The 24,616-nt window shown below is 44.7% G+C and overlaps 1 protein-coding gene across 1 annotated transcript; it reads left to right on the forward strand.

Moving 5' to 3' along the window:
- Positions 1–9,566: 9,566 nt before the first annotated feature.
- LOC127334232 (importin beta-like SAD2) lies at positions 9,567–24,555 on the forward strand. Its single transcript, XM_051360650.2, has 22 exons — positions 9,567–9,850; positions 10,423–10,558; positions 10,640–10,727; positions 11,417–11,569; positions 11,973–12,135; positions 12,214–12,398; positions 12,476–12,649; positions 13,158–13,303; positions 13,390–13,513; positions 13,591–13,771; positions 14,094–14,253; positions 14,325–14,366; positions 14,442–14,560; positions 14,653–14,851; positions 15,301–15,432; positions 16,119–16,222; positions 16,314–16,493; positions 18,161–18,300; positions 18,390–18,529; positions 18,674–18,822; positions 23,658–23,787; positions 23,871–24,555. The coding sequence occupies exons 1-22, from the start codon at positions 9,761–9,763 to the stop codon at positions 24,020–24,022; spliced, it is 3,087 nt and encodes a 1,028-aa protein (XP_051216610.1). The 5' UTR covers positions 9,567–9,760; the 3' UTR covers positions 24,023–24,555.
- Positions 24,556–24,616: the final 61 nt, after the last annotated feature.

Genomic DNA, 24,616 nt, shown 5'->3' on the forward strand with positions numbered 1-24,616 from the left:
TTGCGCTAAGTACTGCGTGCTTGACCCGAAACTCGGGGACTAGCTATGCCGGTTTTTCAAGAAAGTTTCGCGCTAAGTACTGCGTGCTTAACCCGAAACTCGAGGACTAGGGATATATCTAGAAGTTCTGAAATTTAAAAAGGTGTCAGTATAAAGAGAAAATTCAAGTTCCGGTAAGAAGTCTTACTAGCACGTTGCTGTTGGCATCATGCCAAGCGTTGTCGAACTCCTTCATGACCTGCTTGAGCCGGCCAAAGTGCTGCAGGTGCTGCGGCGGCCGCGGGGATCAATTTTCACCTTGCAGTCCTTGCCAACGCCAAGAGTGGCATCAGTAAGATCGGCAAGATTCCACTTGTCCACGAAGTGCTGCAACGTACCCAGGTTGGCGGTGCCGCGGTTTAGCTCAACCACCCAGCCAAGCTGCGCCAAGACCTTTTCGCTGGCGGCTACAACAGCGCGCCCGACATGAAGGACGATAGTTTGGGCCTGGGAGCCGGAAGCGGGAGCCGCCGCAGCCGTAACTGCAACAGTGAGCTGCTCAGCGGTTACTGCAGCGCCCTTCGGTGAGCTTTGGCGAGGGACAGGAGGTGGTTTGTTGATAGAGGCCGATGGCGGCGCAGTTGCGCCCCTGACCGGCGAGGAAATGGCTGGTGATGCAGATGGTGGAGTCTTGTAGGGGGAAGCGACAGTTGCTTGTTTCTTCTTTTCAGGAACGGGCGGAACCAGAGGTTCCGACCGCCCGGCATCTTCTGAGCCGGCGCCCATGTTGCTGGCGCCGGTGTCTTCGTATTCTGGAGGGGAGGTGAAGTCCTCCTCCACGCGGTGGTGTTTCGGTTTTGGGGCCGCGCGCCCCGAACTTGTTTTACCTCCCCAAGGGGAGGATGGAGATTTGCCGGCACCGGATGGTGCCGGACTTTGCTGAGGAGGAGGTGTGGCCCTTCCGGCGTCCGTGGTGGTCTCCGGCCGCATACCGGGCGCGCTCCTGGTAAGTACCAGGGCGGGTCTGGAGAGAACGAAAGAGAGGTTGTTAAAAGAAGTAACAAGCACAAAGGTGCGATCCGAAAAGATATGATGATAGGGTTTACCCGGAGGAAACCGGAATATCGCGTTTGCGCTTCCTCCTGGCAGGCCCAGTGCTCCCCTTCTTCTGGCGTTTGGGGGCTGGAGCCTCGCTCGAGCTGTCATCCGAAGCCGGAGTTTTCCGGACTCTGGGAGCCGGAGGATCGCCCACTACCGCAATAAGAGGAGTCACGTGCTCCAGAACCTGGGGGTTCCGGTCAGCTGAAACTAACATCACAAAGAAAAAGTATGAGATGAGGAAAGCGGAAAAAATACCTCGAGCACAACAACATCGTTGTCACTATCGGAAGCATTTGCCGGATTCTGGGCAGGAATGTTACCGGGGCGGTGGGAGTGCGTCGGGCCCATCTTATGCTTGTTCCCCTTTATGTAAGGGTCTGGATCCACGTCGTCGTGAAAGATGCGCTTGGGAGCGTAGGATTGCGGCTCCTCGGAAAGTATGCAGGAGAAGTTCTGCAGCACCAGAAAGAAGCAAGTTAAAACAATGGATCCCAAACATACCGGAAGCAACAATCCGGAGGCCCTAAAATCTTACTCGGGTCGCTGGAGGGTTGGAATGGCTGAAGGGCCGGTTTCCCCAGGTCTATTCAACCGGCATCTGGGTCTTGCAAATCTGTTTGGCCTTAAGGGCCACATCAGATTTGCTAAAGCTGCGGGTAGTAATCCTCGTGGGATCCTTCCGGCCGCTCATCTGGCTTATTTTGTGCGCGCGTCGCTGTAGGGGCAAGACCCGGCGCGAGATGGGCGCCCGCACAATATCATCAGAGCAAATATGGGTGTCGGCGTTAAGCTTTTTGATGTACCGAACTATCCGGTTGGTTTCCTCGTGGCCCTCGGGGTAGAATTGCCAGTTGGTTCTGGAGGGAGGACCGGAAACGTATGTCGGCAAGTTGATAAAATCGACGGAACTGGAGTTCCGAACATAGAAAAAAGGTCTCCTTCCAGGCCCGGCAGGATTCCAGGCCGGTGAACCTGTAGAAAGTGCTCCCCTGGCGGGGTGTAATTATACACGCCCCGCACTGCACAATTGGATTGGGAGGAGGAAGACTGCGGTCCTGGATCGAGTTGATCCGGAGTTTGTAGAAGTGGGCGAAGGTCTTTACGGTAGGAAGGATACCAGCGAAGCCCTCCATGAAAGACACAAAAGAAGAGAGGTAGAAGATGGCGTTGCCCGGAAGATGATGGGGCTGAAGTTCGTAGAAATCTAGAAAGCACCGAAAGAAATCCGACGCCGGAAGGCCTAGGCCACGCTCAAAATGGGCGGCAAAGACAACAATTTCGCCTGGCCGGGGCGCAGACTCCAGCTCCTTGCCAGGGATTCGGCAGAATACCTGTTCCGGTATCCTACAGGGCCGGTAGAGCCAGTCGATCTCAGCCTGATTAACCGAGGAGCCCTTCCACGCCCCGCGGGTGTAATCCGCGAGGTTTACGCCGGAAGCTTGGCCGGAGCTACTGGCTTCTTGGCCCCGCCTGCCGGTTTCTTCATCCATCCGGGCGAGCTCTTCCTTGAGCCCATCGGATTCTTGGGCCACAAATTGCTCCTCCCCCAAGGAGATCTCGGGGGATTCGCTAAATTGGGTGCCTCCGGAAAGCTTCCCGCCGGTTTCTTCGGATAAACAGTTTTCCCCGGATCTACCTCTTCGTAAAGATCTATGCAAGAGAGAAACAACGAAAAGAAAGAGGAGATAAATATACTACCGCACCCGTGAAGAACAGTAAGGAGAGAGCTAGATCAAGCAAAACTAACCAGGGATCGGCGGCGGGAGTCCTACGGACCATCGGAGTCGAGGCTTCGTCGGAGTTCGCCGGAGAGGAGGATGACGGTGGCGAATGAAGATGTGGATCAAGAAAGATGCTGCGTCTATGGGCAGAGGGAGAATGGCGGAGCGCGAGCTTGGTGAGGAAGAAGGCTCGTGCGCCGCAGTTCGTCTCCGCGGGGCTTCGCTGGAGAACTTGGGCAGAGCAACGAGCGGCGACGCGAAGAGCTCAAGCGGCAGAGGGCGCAGGAGGTTGGCGAAGGGCGAAGTGGGTGCGTGAGGAGGACGAGGAACCGTCGCTCCCTTAAATAGAGGAGGGGTTCGTGGGCCGAAAACTGCACGGCCCGCACTGCTTCGCCTCATGGGCCGCCACGTGGCACCGAAATACACACGCCGCAGGAGCTTGCCACACGGAAGGCCACATGGATCCAGTGTGTTGCCTTAACTGCGCGCGGGAGACGAGGGATTTGACGCCTGATACTGGCGCACCAGGCATAGTGCGCATGTCTTTGACAAGCACAGACTTCAAGTTATTCTCGACTTTGTCGAGGTGTGCCTTAATGGCGAAAAACCCGGCAAAAGAAGCCGGAGATACTCTATAGAGGCCGGTTGGCTAAGCGGTTTCGGCAAGAGGCCGGAGGCGTTTAAATGGAAACCAGAAGGATTAATTCAGTACGTTTTGAGTAGGAACCTGGCATGGCCCGTCGGATAGAATCCACCGGACTATACCAGCTTCGGGGACTAATGTCGGGGGGATGGCCCCCGGTAGGCCAAAACTATGGCAAATAAGCCATGATATGGTAGTGGTAAACCAGATCAAAGAGTGATCCGGATTCTAAACATAAGTTCAGCTATGCGAAGCTAGTACGAACCGGTATCCCAGGAAGGGTATACCGGAGTACGGGGAATAAGGAGTTTGTATCACCAAGAACCAAGTTACTGGAACTCAGAGGTAAAGGTACCGACAAACCGGTACATGATCACTGTAGCCTGTCGGCACTTCAGTCAAAGATTCCATCGAGGACTAAAGGACAAGGATGAGCGAAACACTTCAACTTTAATCGAAGCCCTGACGCCAAATCAGAAGATGACGTAAAAGGTACCGGATGAAGTCATCAGTCTCTGATTAAAGACAGAACCGGCGCTAGGTGGGCCAAAGTAGCTTAGCTCATCAAAGTTTCCATTAGGGTTTCTTCCCTCGTAAGCCACCCTCTCCCCTATATAAGGAGAGGGGGCACACCCGTGCGTGAGAGAGACAAAGACCGATCTAGAGAGAGACTAGACTGTTCAGTAGCAAGTAGATCTTGTACTATACATCTTCAACCTCTGGCCACGGGCCAAATTCATCAATACATACCGGATTCAATTTCTCCCTTTCCCTGTTAACCAAACCCTCCCCCGGATACTCTAACGCACATTCGGGCCCAACTTAAACCATCCTATGGCATCTGTTGTTTCCCCACGACGACAACTCCCCTCAAGATTCCCTTGAGTGCTCCAATTGATATATGGTGGGAGGAGGCAGAAGGTAGAGGCAACAAAGCAATGAATTGGTCAGAGACATACCGTCGAGTGAAGTCTAGATTGGGCAAGTACGATGGACGAGAAAACAAGAGGAATTTCGGAGCCTCCTAGTCATGTCAAGAAGACAACCAAGTGATAACCAAAGGACCTGACTCGACGAAAGCGCTCCGTGTGAACATCTGCGAGGCTGGTTTGGAAGAAGGGGTGGAAAGTGAGGGAAAGTTATCCGCAGCGTGCAAAACTCAATATAGTATTAAGCAACCAAGGGCTTTTCCGTGGTATAATTTTTTTTTGCTAGGTTTTTTCTCTGTACAAGTTCTTAGAGCTTTTATTTGATCCACTTGTTTTGACACGGAAAAATAACAACAAAAAGTCCAACAACAAGCCTAGCAACAAGAAGTTACACAAACAAATAAAAGTGATCCGCCAAACAAACAGTAAATCAAATCAACTCAAGTAGGAGTTAAACGAAACCAGGAAGGTAGGATAGTAGGTGGCATCAGCCAACTGAGATGTATCTACTGTGCCATATAAAAAGAGAAGCATTGTACAATAATTTTATTTAGATTGAGATGATATTGTACAACTGTGATGACATTGGCCAATATTGTGAAGAAAAATGAATTAACACAGTTCAAACAATGGCCAACTTTCAGACATGGCAGCGCACGGGATCCAGGGTTGCAGGCCGGGCTTGCTCGGGCTGGCTCGGGCGAGCAAAGCAAAGGAAAGCAAAACCCCTTGACCAACACCCGAGAGGAACCAGAGGGGGGCCACAGGGCCACCAGATGACAGGGCGGCGCGGAACGAAGCTTCCAGAACACCCGAGAGGAACCAGAGGGGGGCCACAGGGCCACCAGATGACAGGGCGGCGCGGCCCAGGGGGGGGGCGCCTGATACGTCTCCGACGTATCGATAATTTCTTATGTTCCATGCCACATTATTGATGATATCTACATGTTTTATGCATACTTTATGTCATATCCATGCATTTTCCGGCACTAACCTATTAACGAGATGCCGAAGAGCCAGTTGCTGTTTTATGTTGTTTTTGGTTTCAGAAATCCTAGTAAGGAAATATTCTCGGAATTAGACGAAATCAACGCCCAGGGGCCTATTTTGCCACGAAGCTTCCAGAAGTCCGAGGGAGAGACGAAGTGGGGCCACGGGGCGCCGCCACACTAGGGCGGCGCGGCCCAGGGGGGCCCGCGCGGCCCTAGCGTGTGGGGCCCCTGTGACGCCTCCTGACCTGCCCTTCCGCCTACTTAAGTCTTCGTCGACAATAGCCCCAGTACCGAGAGCCACGATACGGAAAACCTTCCAGAGATGCCGCCGCCGCCAATCCCATCTCGGGGGATTCAGGAGATCGCCTCCGGCACCCTGCCGGAGAGGGGAATCATCTCCCGGAGGACTCTTCACCGCCATGGTCGCCTCCAGAGTGATGAGTGAGTAGTTCACCCCTGGACTATGGGTCCATAGCAGTAGCTAGATGGTCGTCTTCTCCTAATTGTGCTTCATTGTCGGATCTTGTGAGCTGCCTAACATGATCAAGATCATCTATCTGTAATGCTATATGTTGTGTTTGTTGGGATCCGATGGATAGAGAATAATATGTTATGTTGATTATCAATCTATTATCTATGTGTTGTTTATGATCTTGCATGCTCTCCGTTATTAGTAGAGGCTCTGGCCAAGTTTTTACTCTTAACTCCAAGAGGGAGTATTTATGCTCGACAGTGGGTTCATGCCTCCATTAAATGCAGGACGATGTGAGAAAGTTCTAAGGTTGTGGATGTGCTGTTGCCACTAGGGATAAAACATCGATGCTATGTCCGAGGATGTAGTTATTGATTACATTACGCACCATACTTAATGCAATTGTCTGTTGTTTTCAACTTAATACTGGAAGGGGTTCGGATGATAACCTGAAGGTGGACTTTTTAGGCATAGATGCATGATGGATAGCGGTCTATGTACTTTGTCGTAATGCCCAATTAAATCTCACAATACTCATCATATCATGTATGTGCATTGTCATGCCCTCTCTATTTGTCAATTGCCCAACTGTAATTTGTTCACCCAACATGCTATTTATCTTATGGGAGAGACAACACTAGTGAACTATGGACCCCGGTCCATTCTTTTAATCGAATACAATCTCTTGCCAATACTTGTTCTCTTGTTTTTACGCAAACAATCATCATCCACACTATACATCTAATCCTTTGTTACAACAAGCCGGTGAGATTGACAACCTCACTATTTCGTTGGGGCAAAGTACTTTGGTTGTGTTGTGCAGGTTCCACGTTGGCGCCGGAATCCCTGGTGTTGCGCCGCACTACATCTCACCGCCATCAACCTTCAACGTGCTTCTTGGCTCCTACTGGTTCGATAAACCTTGGTTTCTTACTGAGGGAAAACTTGCCGTTGTACGCATCACACCTTCCTCTTGGGGTTCCCAACGGACGCGTGCTGTACGCGTATCAAGCCCCGCGGGTGTAAGCCGCGAGGTTTACGCTGGAAGCTTGGCCGGAGCTACTGGCTTCTTGGCCCCGCCTGCCGGTTTCTTCATCCATCCGGTCGAGCTCTTCCTCGAGCCCATCGGATTCTTGGGCCACTGATTGCTCCTCCCCCAAGGAGATCTCGGGGGATTCGCTAAACTGGGTGCCTCCGGAAAGCTTCCCGCCGGTTTCTTCGGATAAACATTTTTCCTAGGATCTACCTCTTCGTAAAGATCTATGCAAGAGAGAAAAAACGAAAAGAAAGAGGAGATAAATATACTACCGCACCCGTGAAGAACAGTAAGGAGAGAGCTAGATCAAGCAAAACTTACCAGGGATCGGCGGCGGGAGTCCTACGGACCGTCGGAGTCGAGGCTTCGTCGGAGTTCGCCGGAGAGGAGGACGACGGCGGTGAATGAAGATGTAGATCAAGAAAGATGCTGCATCTCTGGGCAGAGGGAGAATGGCGGAGCGCGAGCTTGGTGAGGAAGAAGGCTCGTGCGCCGCAGTTCGTCTCCGCGGGGCTTCGCCGGAGAACTTGGGCAGAGCGACGAGCGGCGACGCGAAGAGCTCAAGCGACAGAGGGCGCAGGAGGTTGGCGAAGGGCGAAGTGAGTGCGTGAGGAGGACGAGGAACCGTCGCTCCCTTAAATAGAGGAGGGGTTCGTGGGCCGAAAACTACACGGCCCGCACCGCTTCGCCTCATGGGCCGCCACATGGCGCCGAAATACACGCGCCGCAGGAGCTTGCCACACGGAAGGCCACATGGATCCAGTGTGGTGCCTTAACTGCGCGCGGGAGACGAGGGATTTGACGCCTGACACTAGCGCGCCAGGCACAGTGCGCATGTCTCTGACAAGCACAGACTTCAAGTTATTCTCGACTTTGTCGAGGTGTGCCTTAATGGCGAAAAAACCGGCAAAAGAAGCCGGAGATACTCTATAGAGGCCGGTTGGCTAAGCGGTTTCGGCAAGAGGCCGGAGGCGTTTTAATGGAAACCAGAAGGATTAATCCGGTACGTTTTGATTAGGAACCTGGCATGGCCCGTCGGATAGAATCCACCGGACTATACCAGCTTCGGGGACTAATGTCGGGGGGATGGCCCCCGGTAGGCCAAAACTATGGCAAATAAACCATGATATGGTAGTGGTAAACCGGATCAAAATGTGGTCCGGATTCTAAACATAAGTTCAGCTAAGCGAAGCTAGTACGAACCGGTATCCCAGGAAGGGTATACCGGAGTACGGGGAATAAGGAGTTTGTATCACCAAGAACCAAGTTACCAGAACTCAGAGGTAAAGGTACCGACAAACCGGTACATGATCACTGTAGCCTGTCGGCACTTCAGTCAAAGATTCCATCGAGGACTAAAGGACAAGGATGAGCGAAACACTTTAACGTTAATCGAAGCCCTGACGCCAAAGCAGAAGATGACGTAAAAGATACCGAATGAAGTCATCAGTCTCTGATTAAAGACAAAACCGGCGCTAAGTTGGCCAAAGTAGCTTTATAAAGTATCTTAGCACATCAAAGATTCCATTAGGGTTTCTTCCCTTGTAAGCCACCCTCTCCCCTATATAAGGAGAGGGGGCACACCCGTGCGTGAGAGAGACAAAGACAAAGATTGATCTAGAGAGAGACTAGACTGTTCAGTAGCAAGTAGATCTTGTACTGTACATCTTCAACCTCTGGCCAAGGGCCAAATTCATCAATACATACCGGATTCAATTTCCCCCTTTCCCTATTAACCAAACCCTCCCCCGGATACTCTAACGCACATTCGGCCCCAACGTAAGCCATCCTATGACATCTGTTGTTTCCCCACGACGACAACTCCCCTCAAGATTCCCTTGAGTGCTCCAATTGATATATGGTGGGAGGAGGCAGAAGGTAGAGGCAACAAAGCAGTGAATTGGTCAGAGACATACTGTTGAGTGAAGTCTAGATTGGGCAAGTACGATGGACGAGAAAACAAGAGGAATTTCGGAGCCTCCTAGTCATGTCAAGAAGACAACCAAGTGATAACCAAAGGACCCGACTCGACGAAAGCGCTCCGTGTGAACATCTGCGAGGTTGGTTTGGAGGAAGGGTGTGGAAAGTGAGGGAAGTTATCCGCAACGAGCAAAACTCAATATAGTATTAAGCAACCAAGGGCTTTTTCGTGGTATAATTTTTTTTGCTAGGTTTTTTCTCTGTACAAGTTCTTAGAGCTTTTATTTGATCCACTTGTTTTGACACGGAAAAATAACAATAAAAAGTCCAACAACAAGCCTAACAACAAGAAGTTACACAAACAAATAAAAGTGATCCGCCAAACGAACAGTAAATCAAATCAACTCAAGTGGGAGTTTAACGAAACCAGGAAGGTAGGATAGTAGGTGACATCAGCCAACCGAGATGTATCAACTGAGCCATATAAAAAGAGAAGCATTGTACAATAATTTTATTTAGATTAAGATGATATTGTACAACTGTGATGACATTGGCCAATATTGTGAAGAAAAATGAATTAACACAATTCAAAGAAGAATGGCCAACTTTCAGACATGGCAGAAATTCAGGTAGAGTATATAGGGATCCAGGGTTGCAGGCCGGGCTTGCTCGGGCTGGCTCGGCCGAGCAAAGGAAAGCAAAGCAAAACCCCTTGACCAAACCCTAGACTTAAATACCCACCCCCGCTGATCCGCCCCCTCCTTTCTCTGCCTGGAGCACGCACGGACGCACGGACGCACGCCTCTCAAGTCACCGCGAAGTGGGAGGACGACCATCCCCCACTCGCCACTCCGCCCCCGCCCCCGCCGCCCATCGCCAACCCTAGCCCGGGGGTTCCGGCCTCGGCCCGTCCGCGGTCCCTCGCGCCCCGCCCCCGCCGCCGCCCGTGGTCGGCCCGGCCGCCGCCATGGATCTGGCCAGCCTCACCCTGGTGCTGCGCTCCGCGCTCAGCCACTCCCCCGAGGAGCGCAAGGCCGCCGAGGCCAGCCTCAACCAGGTTAGTGATCATCACCACGCTCTACTCTCTCTCTCTCTCTCTCTCTCGCTCCGTTGCTTCCGTTGACGCGCCAGCCCCGATGAACCGTACTAGTCGATTTGGGCGCCGCTTCGTCGGACCACCGCCTCGCGTCTCCCCCTTGTTGGGTGGAATCCCGCTCAATCGAATCAGTCAGATCAGTAGTAGTACAACGTCCCAGCTCCTTCCAAATCGAGTTGATTGCTGTTGCTATGTTTGATCTGGAGCTAGTTTATTTCCCTGTTGAATTGGATCAGCTCGAACCAGGGATCTGCACGAGCTCCACCCCTGGATCGATTCGATGCTCGATGCGCGTGCTAGTGTAGTTGGATTTGGTTGCTCAACGGAATTATGTTCCTAGCTCGTACAGGTGTTCTGGTTGCCATTATTGCTCCAGGTCACGAGTTGGTGGCTCTAGCAACCCTGTTGTTCAATCAGGCAGCCTGTCATTACATCTGAAAAAATAATAATGATACAGTAGCATACGATTTTCAATCTTAATACTGCTATTATTGCTTCGGACCCTTACACTGAGGCTCCTGTCGTTGCTGCAGATTCAGTACGCGCAGCAACATCTGGTGAGGCTGCTGCAGATCATCGTCGATGGAAATTGCGATCTGGCTGTCAGGCAGGTCGCCAGCATTCACTTCAAGAACTTTGTTTCCAAAGCCTGGTCTCCTCTTGATCCTGGTACGTCGACGCTAGTACCTGAGCACTATCTCTTTTCTTTCTCTGAATGATAACTAACATATTTTTTTCCCCTTTCTGTAGAAGAAACGCAAACAATTCCAGAAGCTGACAAGTCCATGGTCCGTGAGAACATACTGGGCTTTGTTACTCAATTGCCTCCACTGCTAAGGTTAATAACTTTGTTGCAATCAACCTACCCTTTCCTTAACAAGTAAACATTTTTCTGTCATAGTCTCCTGATAGAATTGTAGTGCAGTTTGTGTTTGGTTATATTGATAAGTTCTTTTTACCGGATAAACTGAACTCTAGGACCTCTAGTTTTCAGTAGTAATGTACTCACCATGTTCTATTGTTGGATATATCACTAATTTTCCTTCACCTAATCGAGGGCAAATGAGGTTTACCATTTCTGGTTTCTGTCTACATATAAATAGCTTCATCTTTCAGCTAGTTGCAGTTAAAAAGGAGCTACAATCATGGTTTGAAGTTCCATTTTCTGGGCAATAAAAGCAATATTACGTAGTAAAAGAATACTGTTTGTGCCTTCACGGTACCACATATAATACAAGCCATCTAACTAGAATTTTGTTAGTTCTTTTGAAACGTATGTTCCCCCTTTTCCTCTGTATGAAACCCCCATTTGTTGAGAAGCATCATACAAAGTGTCTCCTCACTCCTCAGGTTGTAAGGCGGACACACGGTATTTTTTTTTTTGCCAAGCGCACACCATTTTTTTTTTTTTTTGCCTTCGTAGTGTTTCACTATAATGTGTTATGCTTTCTTAATGGTGAAAACACAACATCCAGAGTTGTTGATATTGGCATGGATAACTGACACATCTTTCATGACTATTTTTAGAGCACAGCTTGGAGAAAGCATCAAGACCTTGGTCCTTTCGGATTATCCTGAGCAGTGGCCTAGTCTTCTACATTGGGTTACACATAACCTGGAATCACAGGATCAAATTTTTGGAGCACTTTATGTGCTAAGGATCCTTTCCCGGAAATATGAGTAAGCATACATACCACCTTTTTCTTCTATTTATATGCTTGATAGTTGCATTATCACTTACTCTAGTTGGATATGTTTTGAAATTCTGTAACTCAAAATTACATAGGGATACATATTTCTGTTGCTTTCGACTTGTAACTTTTTTACTCGTCGTATCATTTCTTTTATCCGTTTTGCTGGAAGAATGATGTGGATGTTGTTTAGAAAGAAAATGAAGCAATGTTGTCATCAAGATGACACTGTCATCCTATACTTCTGCTTTAAATGAAGGATGTACGATGTACATCATAGATATCCTCTAATGAAAGTTTTGCTGTAGTTCATGATGCCATCACACTACAGTGCTATTGTTTTCTGTTTATATGAGTTGACACACTTATCCTATTTACGCCTCATTGTTTAGGTTCAAGTCAGACGAGGAAAGGCTACCTTTGTATCAAATTGTCGAGGAGTGTTTTCCTCGCTTGTTAAATATATTCAACACACTTGTCCAGATTGCCAATCCTCCAATTGAAGTAGCTGACTTGATCAAGCTGATCTGCAAAATATTCTGGTCCTCGATTTATGTATGTTCTTAGTCTTATTAAGTTCTTTTCCCCAGTTTTTTCTTGTATGCTTATGCTCTTGCCATGTGCTTTCCGCAGCTCGAAATTCCAAAGCAATTGTTTGAACCAAATATCTTCAATGCATGGATTCTTCTATTCTTGAACTTGTTGGAAAGGCCAGTTCCGTTGGAAGGGCAACCATCGGATCCTGATGCTAGGAAAGCTTGGGGCTGGTGGAAAGTCAAGAAATGGATTACGCATATCTTGAACCGTCTATACAGTCGGTCAGTATTAAATTAAGTTGGTAACGTTTTTCGTTGATCATTATTTTTTTACTTTGTGTTCCATTTGACATCGACAGGTTTGCTGATATGAAGGTTCATAAGCCAGAGAGCAAAGCTTTTGCTCAAATGTTTCAAAAGAACTATGCTGGAAGAATTTTGGGATGTCACTTACAGTTGCTCAATGCAATCCGCACTGGTGGTTATTTGCCCGATAGGGTTATCAATCTTATTCTTCAATATCTCACGAACAGGTTTGTGGAGTTCTTTTCTGTAGCAGCATGATGTACTTCCATAGGACAAACTAGCTTTCGTAATTATGTTTGCAGTGCTACCTTTCCTTATTTCTTGTTTCTCCCATGTCTCACGAACCATGGGTGTGCTGTGCAAGTCTATCTAACTATGTTATATAATTTCAACAGCACAATTTGCTTTACTGAGATCGTTCACAAATTCTGTTCCTATTACCTAGGAATGAATAATTTTTCAAGCAGAATTTACCTTTTATAACTAGTGTACTAGTGTATGATATATGCCCTTCTTTTCGACAGTACTAGTTTTCTGTTGACATTTACTAGTTGCATGTTGAAATTTTCTGTTCATCATTTTGTATGTATCTTACTGGATATCTCCTATGCAATTGTTGCATCCCTTATTTTGTCTACCACGTAAAAAATGTGTATCATTGAGATGATAATTTTTCTGGTGATCTCTAAATGCATGGTGGCTGCCTGTAAGTAATGGTTTACATTTTTCTTGCAGTATCACGAAAAACAGCATGTATCAGCTGATGCAACCACAAATGGACATAATTCTTTTCGAGATAATATTTCCACTGATGTGCTTCAGTGACAATGACCAAATGTTATGGGACGAAGATCCACATGAATATATTCGGAAAGGCTATGGTAAAATTGCATGATTGACTTAAATCTCCATTGCATTTTCAGTTTTCATCTCTTTACTCTTGATGCTTTTTTTGGTGCATATACAGATATAATTGAAGATTTGTATAGTCCGCGAACAGCTGCTATGGATTTTGTCAGCGAATTGGTAAGAAAGCGGGGAAAAGCCAACCTACAGAAGTTTATCCAATTTATTGTGGGAATATTCATGAGGTATTCATCATTCTTCTGTGATTCATGCTGTGAGTCTCGACCTTTATGAGCTATATAATTGAAGAATACCTTGGTAGGTATGATGAGGCATCTGTCGAAGTGAAGCCATACCGCCAAAAAGATGGTGCACTTCTTGCCATTGGGACATTATGTGATAGACTGAAACAAACTGATCCATATAAAGCTGAACTTGAGCGTATGCTAGTTCAACATGTCTTTCCAGAGTTCAGTAGTCAAGTTGGACACTTACGTGCAAAGGTAGTTCTACCTTCTATTTCTTGTTATAGTTTGGACCTTCAGATCATGTACACAATTTGTTGAAGGATCTGCATTTCAGAATTACCACTGTCGTTTTATTTAAATTACTGCCATCTTTAAGAGACCCTTTGTTCAAGTCACAAGGCACTCTATTTGCTCTGTCGTAACACAACTTTACTGTCTGCTACTTAATATTAGTTTTCTTATTTTTTATTTATTTTGTGATGTTTTTGTTTAATTCAAAGACCGTTTTCTCTAGTTTTTCTTTGATGTACTCGCTACTTCTATGTGACATCAAGCTAATACATTACATGGGCAATAGGCAGCATGGGTTGCAGGGCAGTATGCAAGCATCAACTTCTCAGACCAAGACAATTTTCGCAAAGCTATGCATTGTGTTATCTCTGGTTTGCGTGATCCAGAACTTCCTGTCAGAGTTGATTCAGTCTTTGCTCTCCGTTCTTTCGTTGAAGCATGCAAAGGTGATCTTGATACTTGGTCAGTTATTTACTTTGTTCTGTTCCTTCCTTACAGTATCTGTTTTATTCTACAGATCTCGATGAGATCCGTCCAATTCTTCCTCAGCTTCTTGATGGTAAGAATTACTTTATTCAACCTTTTTATGACGGTGCTTTTGTCATGGTTTGATGGTTTATTACTTTATTTGCAGAATTTTTTAAGCTCATGGGTGAAGTTGAGAATGAGGACCTTGTTTTTACCCTTGAGACAATTGTTGATAGATTTGGTGAAGAGATGGCACCTTATGCTCTTGGACTGTGCCAGAGTTTGGTATGTTGCCCCTTGATTTATGTTCAACTCAATATGTTGTTATGTGCCACACTAAATCATCCTTCCTGAAACTTGTTTACTAAATTTCATAGGCTGCTGCCTTCTGGCGATGCATGGCTAGTTCAGAAGCTGATGATGAAGTTGAGGACTCTGGTGCTTTGGCTGCTGTTGGGTGCTTACGTGCTATAAGCACTATCCTTGAGTCCATCAGCAGTCTTCCCCACCTTTTTATCCAAATAGAGCCCACTTTGTTGCCTATTTTACGAAGGATGTTGACTTCAGATGGTCAAGGTATTTTGTTGTCTGATTACAATAACACGTGTGTGTGTGTGTGCTGTTATTACATTTCACGGATACACCTTTTCTTAGCTAGCTGTTTGCATATCAGTTTGTAGTTAGATCTTATTGGAAATAACCTTGTTTGTTCAGGATGTTGATGCTTTTGAGATGTACTAAATCCAAACATGTACATAAATGATTTCTGAATTGTGATAGACTTCTCAACTTTCTTTTTAATGTAAGTGATAAAACCTTTCAGCTCATGAGAAGCCTGTAGATAGTTACAATTATCAGCTACCCTCCCTCCTCTATATTTGCTAGCAAAGATGTAACTATGTAAGAACTCAGATAGCTATCCGGTATTTGAGGGAGATAGTTTTTTGTGTTAGTATCAGGTTTGACTTTATAAACTTTGTTTTCTCTTCCTTTAGTCTCTTATGATACTTGACTTTGTTCTGCAGATGTTTATGAAGAAGTTCTAGAAATAGTGTCCTACATGACCTTTTATTCACCAACGATTTCTTTGGACATGTGGAGCTTGTGGCCATTGATGATGGAAGCTCTTAATGATTGGGCAATCGATTTCTTTGAGAGTAAGTCTAGTTTCGATTGTTTTGCTGTTAACTTTGCTATATGCTGAAAATTAAATTTAAATCATACACATTTCTTGCTTTTTGTTCGTGTCGATACCCAAAAAATAATGCTTTCCAAGTGTCTGGCATTTTTCTTATTTGAGATATTTTCAGAGATCAGCCTGTTTAACTCCCCCCGCACCCCTCTCTTTAATACTCCCTTCAGTCCTATTTAATTGACTCAGATTTAGTATAAAGTTGTACTAAATCCGAGTCAATTAAAAGAGACGGAGGGAGTACCTTGCTAACTGCTTAATACATAACTGAAAAAGATTTTGGCATATTGCATACAAAATTTGTTTTTCTTTGTTCGGTTTGATTGAAAGTGCTAAGTGTTTGAGCGCAAGACTCCAATTCAATTGGCATAATGTTTCTCTTGGTAGATACGGATAACAGGAATCTTCATAATTTTTGCCGCTCTGTTTGACGTAATTAGTACAATACCTGGTCTGTCATCTGTGGGCTGTTATTATGAAGTGCTTACTTTTTTATGTACTTTAGTCGTGTATATCTGCTGGACTGCTTATTTTCCAGCTGTTAAGATAGCAAACTAACCTGGTAGCGAATATCGTACCTGTTGGGATACTTTATCATTATTTTTTACAGCTTTTTATAGCTCATTGTTTAATATTTTTGTTGCCCTGCAGATATTCTTGTCCCACTAGACAATTACATTTCTCGTGGTACTGATCATTTTGTTACCTGCAAAGAGCCTGATTATCAACAAAGCCTATGGAAAGGACTATCATCTGTGAGTGTGGATTAGGTTCATTTTTTACTTGCAATTTGTTCGAGGGTTTTTGAATTCTTGCTCTTACTGTTGCCTATTGATATTTTTGTAGGTTATGACAGACCAAAACATGGAAGATTCTGATATCTTGCCGGCACCCAAGCTCATTGAAGTATTTTTTCAAAATTGCAAAGGTCAAGTCGATCATTGGGTTGAGCCGTATCTCAGGCTTACGATTGATAGGCTCCGTAGAGCAGAGAAGCCATATCTGAAATGTCTCCTTGTTCAAGTGGTAAGAAATGTGCATCCTACCTTTCTCTATTTGGTCTAAACATGATAATCATCTAAAATGCTTCATCGCAGCTTTGCTGTGATTATTTTGTTGTACTCCCTCCGTCCCAATATAAGGTGCTCAAGTTTGTCCAGATACGGTTGTATCTAGGCGTATTTTCAGTGTGTTGATACATCTGTATCTAGAAAAAGTTGAGCAGCTTATTTTGGGACAGAGGGAGTACTATTTACCTCAATGTTTTTAGCTCTTCTATATCAGTGTGTATAAGTACCATCATATGTTACTGCAGAGTAGATTTTGCAGTATTACTTCAAAATTGGAGGATAGCTAAATGCTTAGTGCTAAACATAACTGGTCAACTTAAAATGTATTCTGCAGCTTGGTTTGGCAACCCTGTGCTGGGCCGCAGTGGTCCTGCCTTTACCTCCCTATTTTTGGTTCGAACCAGTTGGAACTACATACAATCTTACAAACCCAGGGAAAACACGAAGTGTTACCATTTATTACATTTTTTCTGTATTGCAAGTTGAAAAACCATGTTTGCAAACCGAAGGTATTGCATATTATGTAGCTTAGAATTGACATAAATTGGTTAAGCTCTGACCAAATTACTTTTCCCAAATGAAACGTAAAGCCCCTTTTGGATACATAATATTTTGAAGTTCTCTTGGAACACTACGGTTTCTGGAAAACTAAGTTTTTAATACTTTGAGTTCGGATACCACAAAAACTCTAGTCTTAGACTACCCCCTTAGTTCCAAATTAACTGAAGTTCTAGCATTGTCCCAAGTCAAATTAAATTATTGTTGACCAAATTTATAGAGAAATATATTTATTTACAACGGCAAAGTAGTTTCATCATATATTTTCATACTATATTATATATTTGATGTTGTAGTCAGTTGCAAAAATTTTAGACTTGGGCAATGTAGATAAGTTTGACTGTAGGACAAAGCTAGAACTTCAATCAACTTGGAACAGAGAAAGTATGTAGTTTAATACTGTGTATGCATGCATGAAATCTTGTGGTAATTATTTTTGGTTCGACGAGTTACAGAGTTTCAAAGAGTTAAGTAGATAAAATTATCTTCTAAATTATGTGTATGCATGCAATGTCTTTGTAATTATTTTTAGATTGGCTAGTTACAGAGTTTCCGAGAGTTGAGTAAATAAAGTACTCCTCTAAATATTCTAATTGCTAAACACACATTTTTTTTGCTAATACTGCAGAAAGCTGTACTATTGGTGAGCTCTAGTAATCCCGTAGCTACACCATATATAAAACATACAGCCTTTTCAAGGAAAAATGCTCCCGAAAGGGGCTTCTCTGATTGAAGTTTTTTTTTTTTGTCATTGTTTCCAGTAAATCCACTGCCCTAACCTCAGTTTGTTGCAACTATGTGACTGTCTAACACTAATTGTTTTATTCCCTCAGTCCCATTGGTAACTATATGGTATCATGTATCTTCAATGAGTAGATCGATGGCTCATGTCCTAGGCTAGATCAGTGTTCCTTCTGGTGCCTGTCTAGAATTGACACTGCTGGTTCTGTGTGTTAGCATCCTTGATAATTATGTACTCATGTCCAGTTAGATCTCATTGTCAAAGTATGATCTAGCAGGGATACTGTTTACTGATTGCATTATCCAATTCCTTCTCTACTGCAGATAGCTAACGCGTTCTACTACAATCCTTCGTTCACACTTGCAATATTGCATAAACTTGGAGTTGCAACAGAAATTTTCAACCTTTGGTTTGTCATGTTACAACAAGTAAAAAAAAGCGGCCAGCGGGCGAACTTTAAAAAGTATTTTTCTTACCTCTTGATTGTAAGATTATACCGTGGCGTTTATATGCTGTACTGACTCAAGAAATGGTGTTTCGCTTTATTTGCAGAGAGCATGGTAAGAAAGTCTGCTGCTTAGGATTGACTTCACTTATTGGCCTTCCAGCTAATCAAATTCCGGCAGAGGCTCTAGAGCGTGTTTTCAAGGCAACACTAGAGCTGCTTGTCGCCTACAAGGATCAAGTTGCAGGTGCAGTTCTCTTGTTGATTGTCTGATCCTATGAATCACTAGCTCTTAAAAACTAACATATATACTAATGCTGTGCCAAAAATTGTGTTGATTAAGTACTGTCTGTATTTTATATTGTCTTAATCTTTTGCGTTAATAAACCAGAATCCAAGACGCAAAATGAGGATACTGATGTGGATGAATTTGATGCTGATGAAGAAGAGGATGAGGAGGACGAGGATGATAAGGAGATGGGTGCTGATGATGAGGATCAGGATGAAGTAAATAGTCTTAATATACAGAGACTAGTACAGGTTTGTGTTGTGATCTTGACTTGAGTAAAATTTTGCATTCAGAGATCTTATTGTCAGCTTCTAGTTTTCACGTCATATGCCCATCATGTTAAGTTTATCTGAAGATGCTTGTTATGGTGGAATAGCTAATAGAACTAGTGTAGTCTCTGGTGAAGGACTTCAAAATTACGAGTCGCTGAGTCACAACTTGTCGCTGGGGTACCGACTCGCAGACTAGTCTTGACTAGTCTCGACTAGTGTTAGACTTGTCGACATGTAGTCAACCTGTAAGTACTAAAAAAAATACTAAGTGAACAGGCTTGTAATAGTAGATATTGATGGCATAGGGGAGTGGAGAGGAACCTGATACTGTGACAATTGTGTCCGACTGAAATTCTTCTAGGATAAGAGCAGTAGTCCTCTTTCCTTTGGATCCGTCCTCACGAGCCTTTGAAACCTATTCTCCATTTGCCGGTTGTATGAGATGTACCAAAGCTTGTTCAATATTTTGTACTCTAAGTGGTTTCTCCCGTAGGTATGGATCTGCAAAGTGCAAACAGAAATTTCATGAGAAGCTGCTGCTTCTGCAATAAAACTATAGTGTCAAACCATTCAGCACCTAATTAGTAATTACTTGAGCAAATACGCTCTAATTGCTCTCGCAGCCGGATGATGAAGCGCATAAGCTAATGATTCTCTTGACAAGACATTGGAGTTCATAAGCAAGACCACCATATGCACCCCACCAAAGCACTACAAAAGTAGCAATTCATAGTAGCAGCCACAAAAATCAGAAAATAAAGAAATCAAGAAGCAACTAGAATCACTTACAAGGACTCTTTTTCTCACAATCTTTAATTGCCATTTGCTTCTGAAACAAACACCTTCCGTACTCTCATAATCATAAGCTAGGTTTTTTTTATCTTGGATTGGAGATCATCATCGGGCTCCATCTTCCATAGCACATAATTGAACATGGAATGCAGCTTTGTAGCTAGTCTCCTCTCATAATCATCAGCTAGGTTGCTTATCTTTGATTGGAGATCATCATCGGGCTCCATCTTCCATAGCACATCATTGAACATGGAATGCAGCTTTGTAGTTAGTCTCTTGTTGGTGTCTTGAATGCCAAAGAACTTGCTTGGGTTCAAGAGCAAGGCAGTACAATGTAGCTTTTGCTCCATCTGATGATCCAACCTCCTCTCAATAATGGCTAGCACTTAAGAACGCTGCACTTAACTTTGAGACAGCTTCAGTAATGTGTGCCTTTGCAACATCCATGGCAGCCCAAATATCATGCATTGCTGGGCTCTCATCACCATCCACAATCCTCAAAGCTTTTAGAAGCGGTTGTGATGAAGCTATCATGCAACTCTCCACAGATTGCCAAAACGGCATTCCCTGCCTCAGTAGTTTTCAATTTGATTGCATACCAATCTGCGCTAACAAAAGAGCTTTGAGTGTTTGCCTTTGAGCCCACATGCTTCTCAGCACGTCATGGTAAGAACTGAAGGGGTTATATAACCAGATCCATATGCCCTATAGACTCCAATAGAATTTCCCAACTTCTTGAAATGACAATGTTGAGTGGAAGGCAATTCTCATACAAGAAATCAGCAACATGGCCATCTATGACATCTTTTTGTTCCTTTGACTTGGTGCCATAGCCCTTCATTGTTCGCTGAACACCCTTTGTTCTATGCCTCTCAGCAACAACCTCTTCTGGTGTCTTGCGAATCTCATCTGCAATTGGCTTGGTTCGTTTCTTTGGCCCTGATGCAGAGACACAAGAAGAGGTCACACCTACCTTCTTTCCCTGATGTATTGGGTGCCTTTGAGCTTGCAGCAGCAGCTGCCTTTGAGGTTGCTCCAGCCTGTTCGTCCTCATCATCATCTCCGTCTTCCCCACCACCATCAAGTTCCATGGCCTTAACCTCTGTGTGTGAGATTTCAAATACTCATGCATCTCTTTCCTGATCTCTGCTGCTGCTTTGGGGCATTTCTCTACAATCGAAATACCACCAGCAGCTGCCTTTGAGCTTGCTCCAGCCTGCTCGTCCTCATCATCATCTTCGTCTTCCCCACCACCATTTCCATGGCCTTGAACCTCTGTGTATGAGATTTCAAATAGTCATGCATCTCTTTCCTTATTTCTGCTGTTGCTTTGGGGCATTTCTCCACAATTGGAAAACCACCAGCAAGGTGCTTCTTAAACCTAGAAACTTCAGAAGAAACTACCTTGCTGCAGAAAATGCATTAGAGCTTGAATTTCTCCTCAAGTTCTGGCCAGGAGTCAATACTTCCATCCTGGATCTTTGGACTTTGTTGGCTTCCTCTTAGGATCCTTGGATGGATCATACTGCTCATCATTCTCAGCTGCTGTTTGGGTAGAAACAATCACTTGGGAAATCTCTGGTGGTGACATGGTGATATCCTGCAGCAAATAAGACAGGGGAAAAGGAAACTGATGCAAAGGAGAGTACAGGAGATCAAGAGCAAGAGTAAGGGAGAACAATAGTTACCTGCCGATGGTGGAGTTAGCTAGGTCCTTGGTGTTGGTGCAGCCTTCAGACGAGCTCAAGGAGATCAGGGGAGGAGGCGTGGAGAAGAGCAGCGAGGTGAGAGGCGGCGACGAGCTGGCGGCGGCCAGGTGAGAGGTAGCGCAAGGGGAAGGGTGGCTAGAGGCGAACCGGCTGGGAGGGAGGGCTCTATTTCGATCTGGGGGGTCAGGGTTTCACGGGAAGGCTTTTATTTCCCAGCCATAACTGTCGTACGACTAAAAAACATAGACAAATCGTGATTTTTCATCGACAAGTCAACTTGTCGATGGACAAGTTCAAGTTCAACTTGTTGTGTTGCTCCAGGTTATCATCAACAAGTTTGCGACAGGCCGACAAGTCGCGCGACTCGTCGACAAGTTCAAGTTCAACTTGTTGTGTCGCTCCAGGTTATCATCAACAAGTTTGCGACAGGCCGACAAGTCATCCTTGGGCTTACTGATGTTTTTTCGTTGAAATAATGAGTGTCAGAAAAACGTAGAAAGTTACTGCATAAATATGTGAACCCTGTTTGGTAGGGCTCCAGATCCTTATTTTTTAGCCCACATCTCCTGATCCTCCCTAGCATCCACTCTTGTGGAGTCTTGAGGGCTGGGCTCCGTCTCATGAAGCATAAAAATGGAATATGCTTGATTCTGGTAGTCTTTACTAGATTAGTCTAAAACTAAACAGTTTTATAGAAAACAAATGTGTCTGACTATCAGGTCGATCTAGAAAAACACTGAAAGAGGTATAGGACAGAGAGACCACTTCAAGCGGAGTATTATATACTTCTTGCTTCGGTTATCTGTATGAGGTGCTGCGTTTCTGCTAAAATTATGCAATACACAGTAGCAATATAAACAGATTTTCTTTACCAATTGCGCTTCTGAAGCATCACACTAGCAATGTTTGTACTCGTTCAACTTTCAGCCATGGGAAGAATGTAGTTGTGCGGTCTCATGGTTGTGTAGTTGTGCTGCGACATCATCTTCTACTTGGGTATTGTATAGCTTGGTGTATTAAAAAGAATGCTAAGTTTCATCTCCCATACACAACATTTTCCTCTCCTGGCAGACCGGGTGATACTGATGGTAGATGCACAAAAGTTGAGTGGAAGAAGGGTAGCTTAATTTCTTACCATCACTGCATGGTAGATGCATCATCTGTATTTTCAATACTTTGCATGTAAACATATACTGCTCATAAATAATTATACGGCTTGATAAGGTTTAGGATGGAAACAGACATCTACTATTGTTGATTGTTCTCCAAGGAGAGTAAAAGCCAATCATACAGCCGAGTGAATAAAAAATACTACCTCTGTCCATAAAAGGATGTCGAAAATTTGTCTAAATTTGGATGTATCTAGACACCTTTTAGTGTATAGATACATCCAAATTTGAATCAAACTTCGACATCCTTTTATAGACGGAGGGAGTACAACAAATTAAACATATTGTTCAGTGATTATTGCATCCGTGATACATCAGTTAAACATTAAATGGAAGAATGAGAATTCCTTTTGTGTTAGAGTCATGGTAGAATAAGAAAAAGTTTTTGCACAATGTTCTGAAAGGTGCCGCGTCTTGTACTAAAAAGAGAAGGAAATATATGGCCTTGAGCACTTGGTCAATACACATATAAATGGAAGTGCTTACACAATAGGTGAGTAAGCAAACATAATTTGGTTCCACCGAAGAAAATACATCCACTAATCAAACTAAATGTGCATTCTTAAGGAGTTAAGGGGGCTGACGGGTAATTGGCTATAGCATTGGCAGGTATTCATCCAGCTTCTCTGGGTAGATTTGCTTTGGCCATGAGGAGATCTCTCATTTGTCAGTTAATTTTTGTCTCTACTCCATGGCTGATCCTCCAATCCGTTTTCTTCTAGCCAGGGCTGCATGCCCCACCAGTTGAAAATCCTACAGGGAGAGCTGTGCCTTAAATCTTCATAAATAGCAATGATACTTTAGATGAAGGCCCTAGATGAATATCAATGACACTCCAAAAGATGCTATGCCAATGAGCAAAGCTAACACTTAATTTGCCTTCCCTTGCTTGTTCCCACAGACCTTGTGACCCATCTGTATGATGTACCCTAAGCAGCTTGAGGAGCCTTTGCCTCCTTTTGTCTTTTTCATTTGCTGTTAGCTGCACTGGATAGAACACCTAAGGATCCTTTTGTTAACAATGCTGTCTGCAAAGAACAAGTGAAAATATGCTGCGACAAAGACGCATCGGTATTTTGGGTATATTTTTCTATGTGTCTTCCCAGTCCCTGTGCTAACTCTTGACACGCTTCTGATAATTCAGGCAAGAGGTTTCCAGCTCCATGACGATGACGACGACGATGATTCTGATGAGGATTATAGCGATAACGAGGAGCTGCAAACACCAATAGATGAGGTGGATCCATTTATCTTCTTTATTGAGACCATCCAAGGTAGAGAATATTTCCTACATTCTTTTTACAATATTTTACTTGTGCCCGGAATTTCCTGACAAGGTAATAAAAATTTGTTTCAGCCGTACAAGCATCCGACCTGGCCAGGTTCCAGAACCTTATGCAGACTCTGGACTTCCACTACCAGGCACTTGCTAGTGGCGTAGCTCAACATGCCGAGGAAAGAAAAGTTGAAATCGAGAAAGAGAAGTTGGAGAAAGCAAATGCACAGTGATGAGTTATAGCATGTCTTCAGTTTTGTTGCAGGCCAGTATCCTCTGATTTGGTGATCGTAGGCACTGAGCTTGGCAGCAGCTTTGGTCTATTCTTGCAATCGAGGCGGACGACAGAACCATCGGGGATAATCTCTTGCCGGTATTGGCTTCTTTAGTGGATCGCGGTGTGAGCTACCTACGGATTCTACACACTTGTTACAATGCTATTTTGGTCCTGGGCCTCATCTCCCTTTCGTTGATGAATATTTGTTGATGAGCCCTGTGGTGTGGGCTCATCCTCAAGTCAACATGTAGTCTAGGAAGGTCCGTTGTAGAGAGTGTATATGATTGGGTGGTTATTGGTGGATCACCGATATGATGGTTTTTGTCGCTGCAGGGTTTAGCGAATGCCATTTTTGTCCGAACGATTTGTTAAACATTACTGGTGCATGTCTATCATGCGACAGGGTCCTGGTGGAATAAACTTTGCATGCATGTGGTAAGGGTAACCTGGATTTGGTTATCACTACATGCAATTCAGCATGTTGTGAAATTTCTGCTCCAAAGTGAAAATGAAAACCAGATAACGTTGGTATGGTGAAGAATCATGGTGT

Source organism: Lolium perenne, chromosome 2 (genome assembly GCF_019359855.2).
Source record: "Lolium perenne isolate Kyuss_39 chromosome 2, Kyuss_2.0, whole genome shotgun sequence".
In the NCBI taxonomy this organism is placed as follows: domain Eukaryota; kingdom Viridiplantae; phylum Streptophyta; class Magnoliopsida; order Poales; family Poaceae; genus Lolium; species Lolium perenne.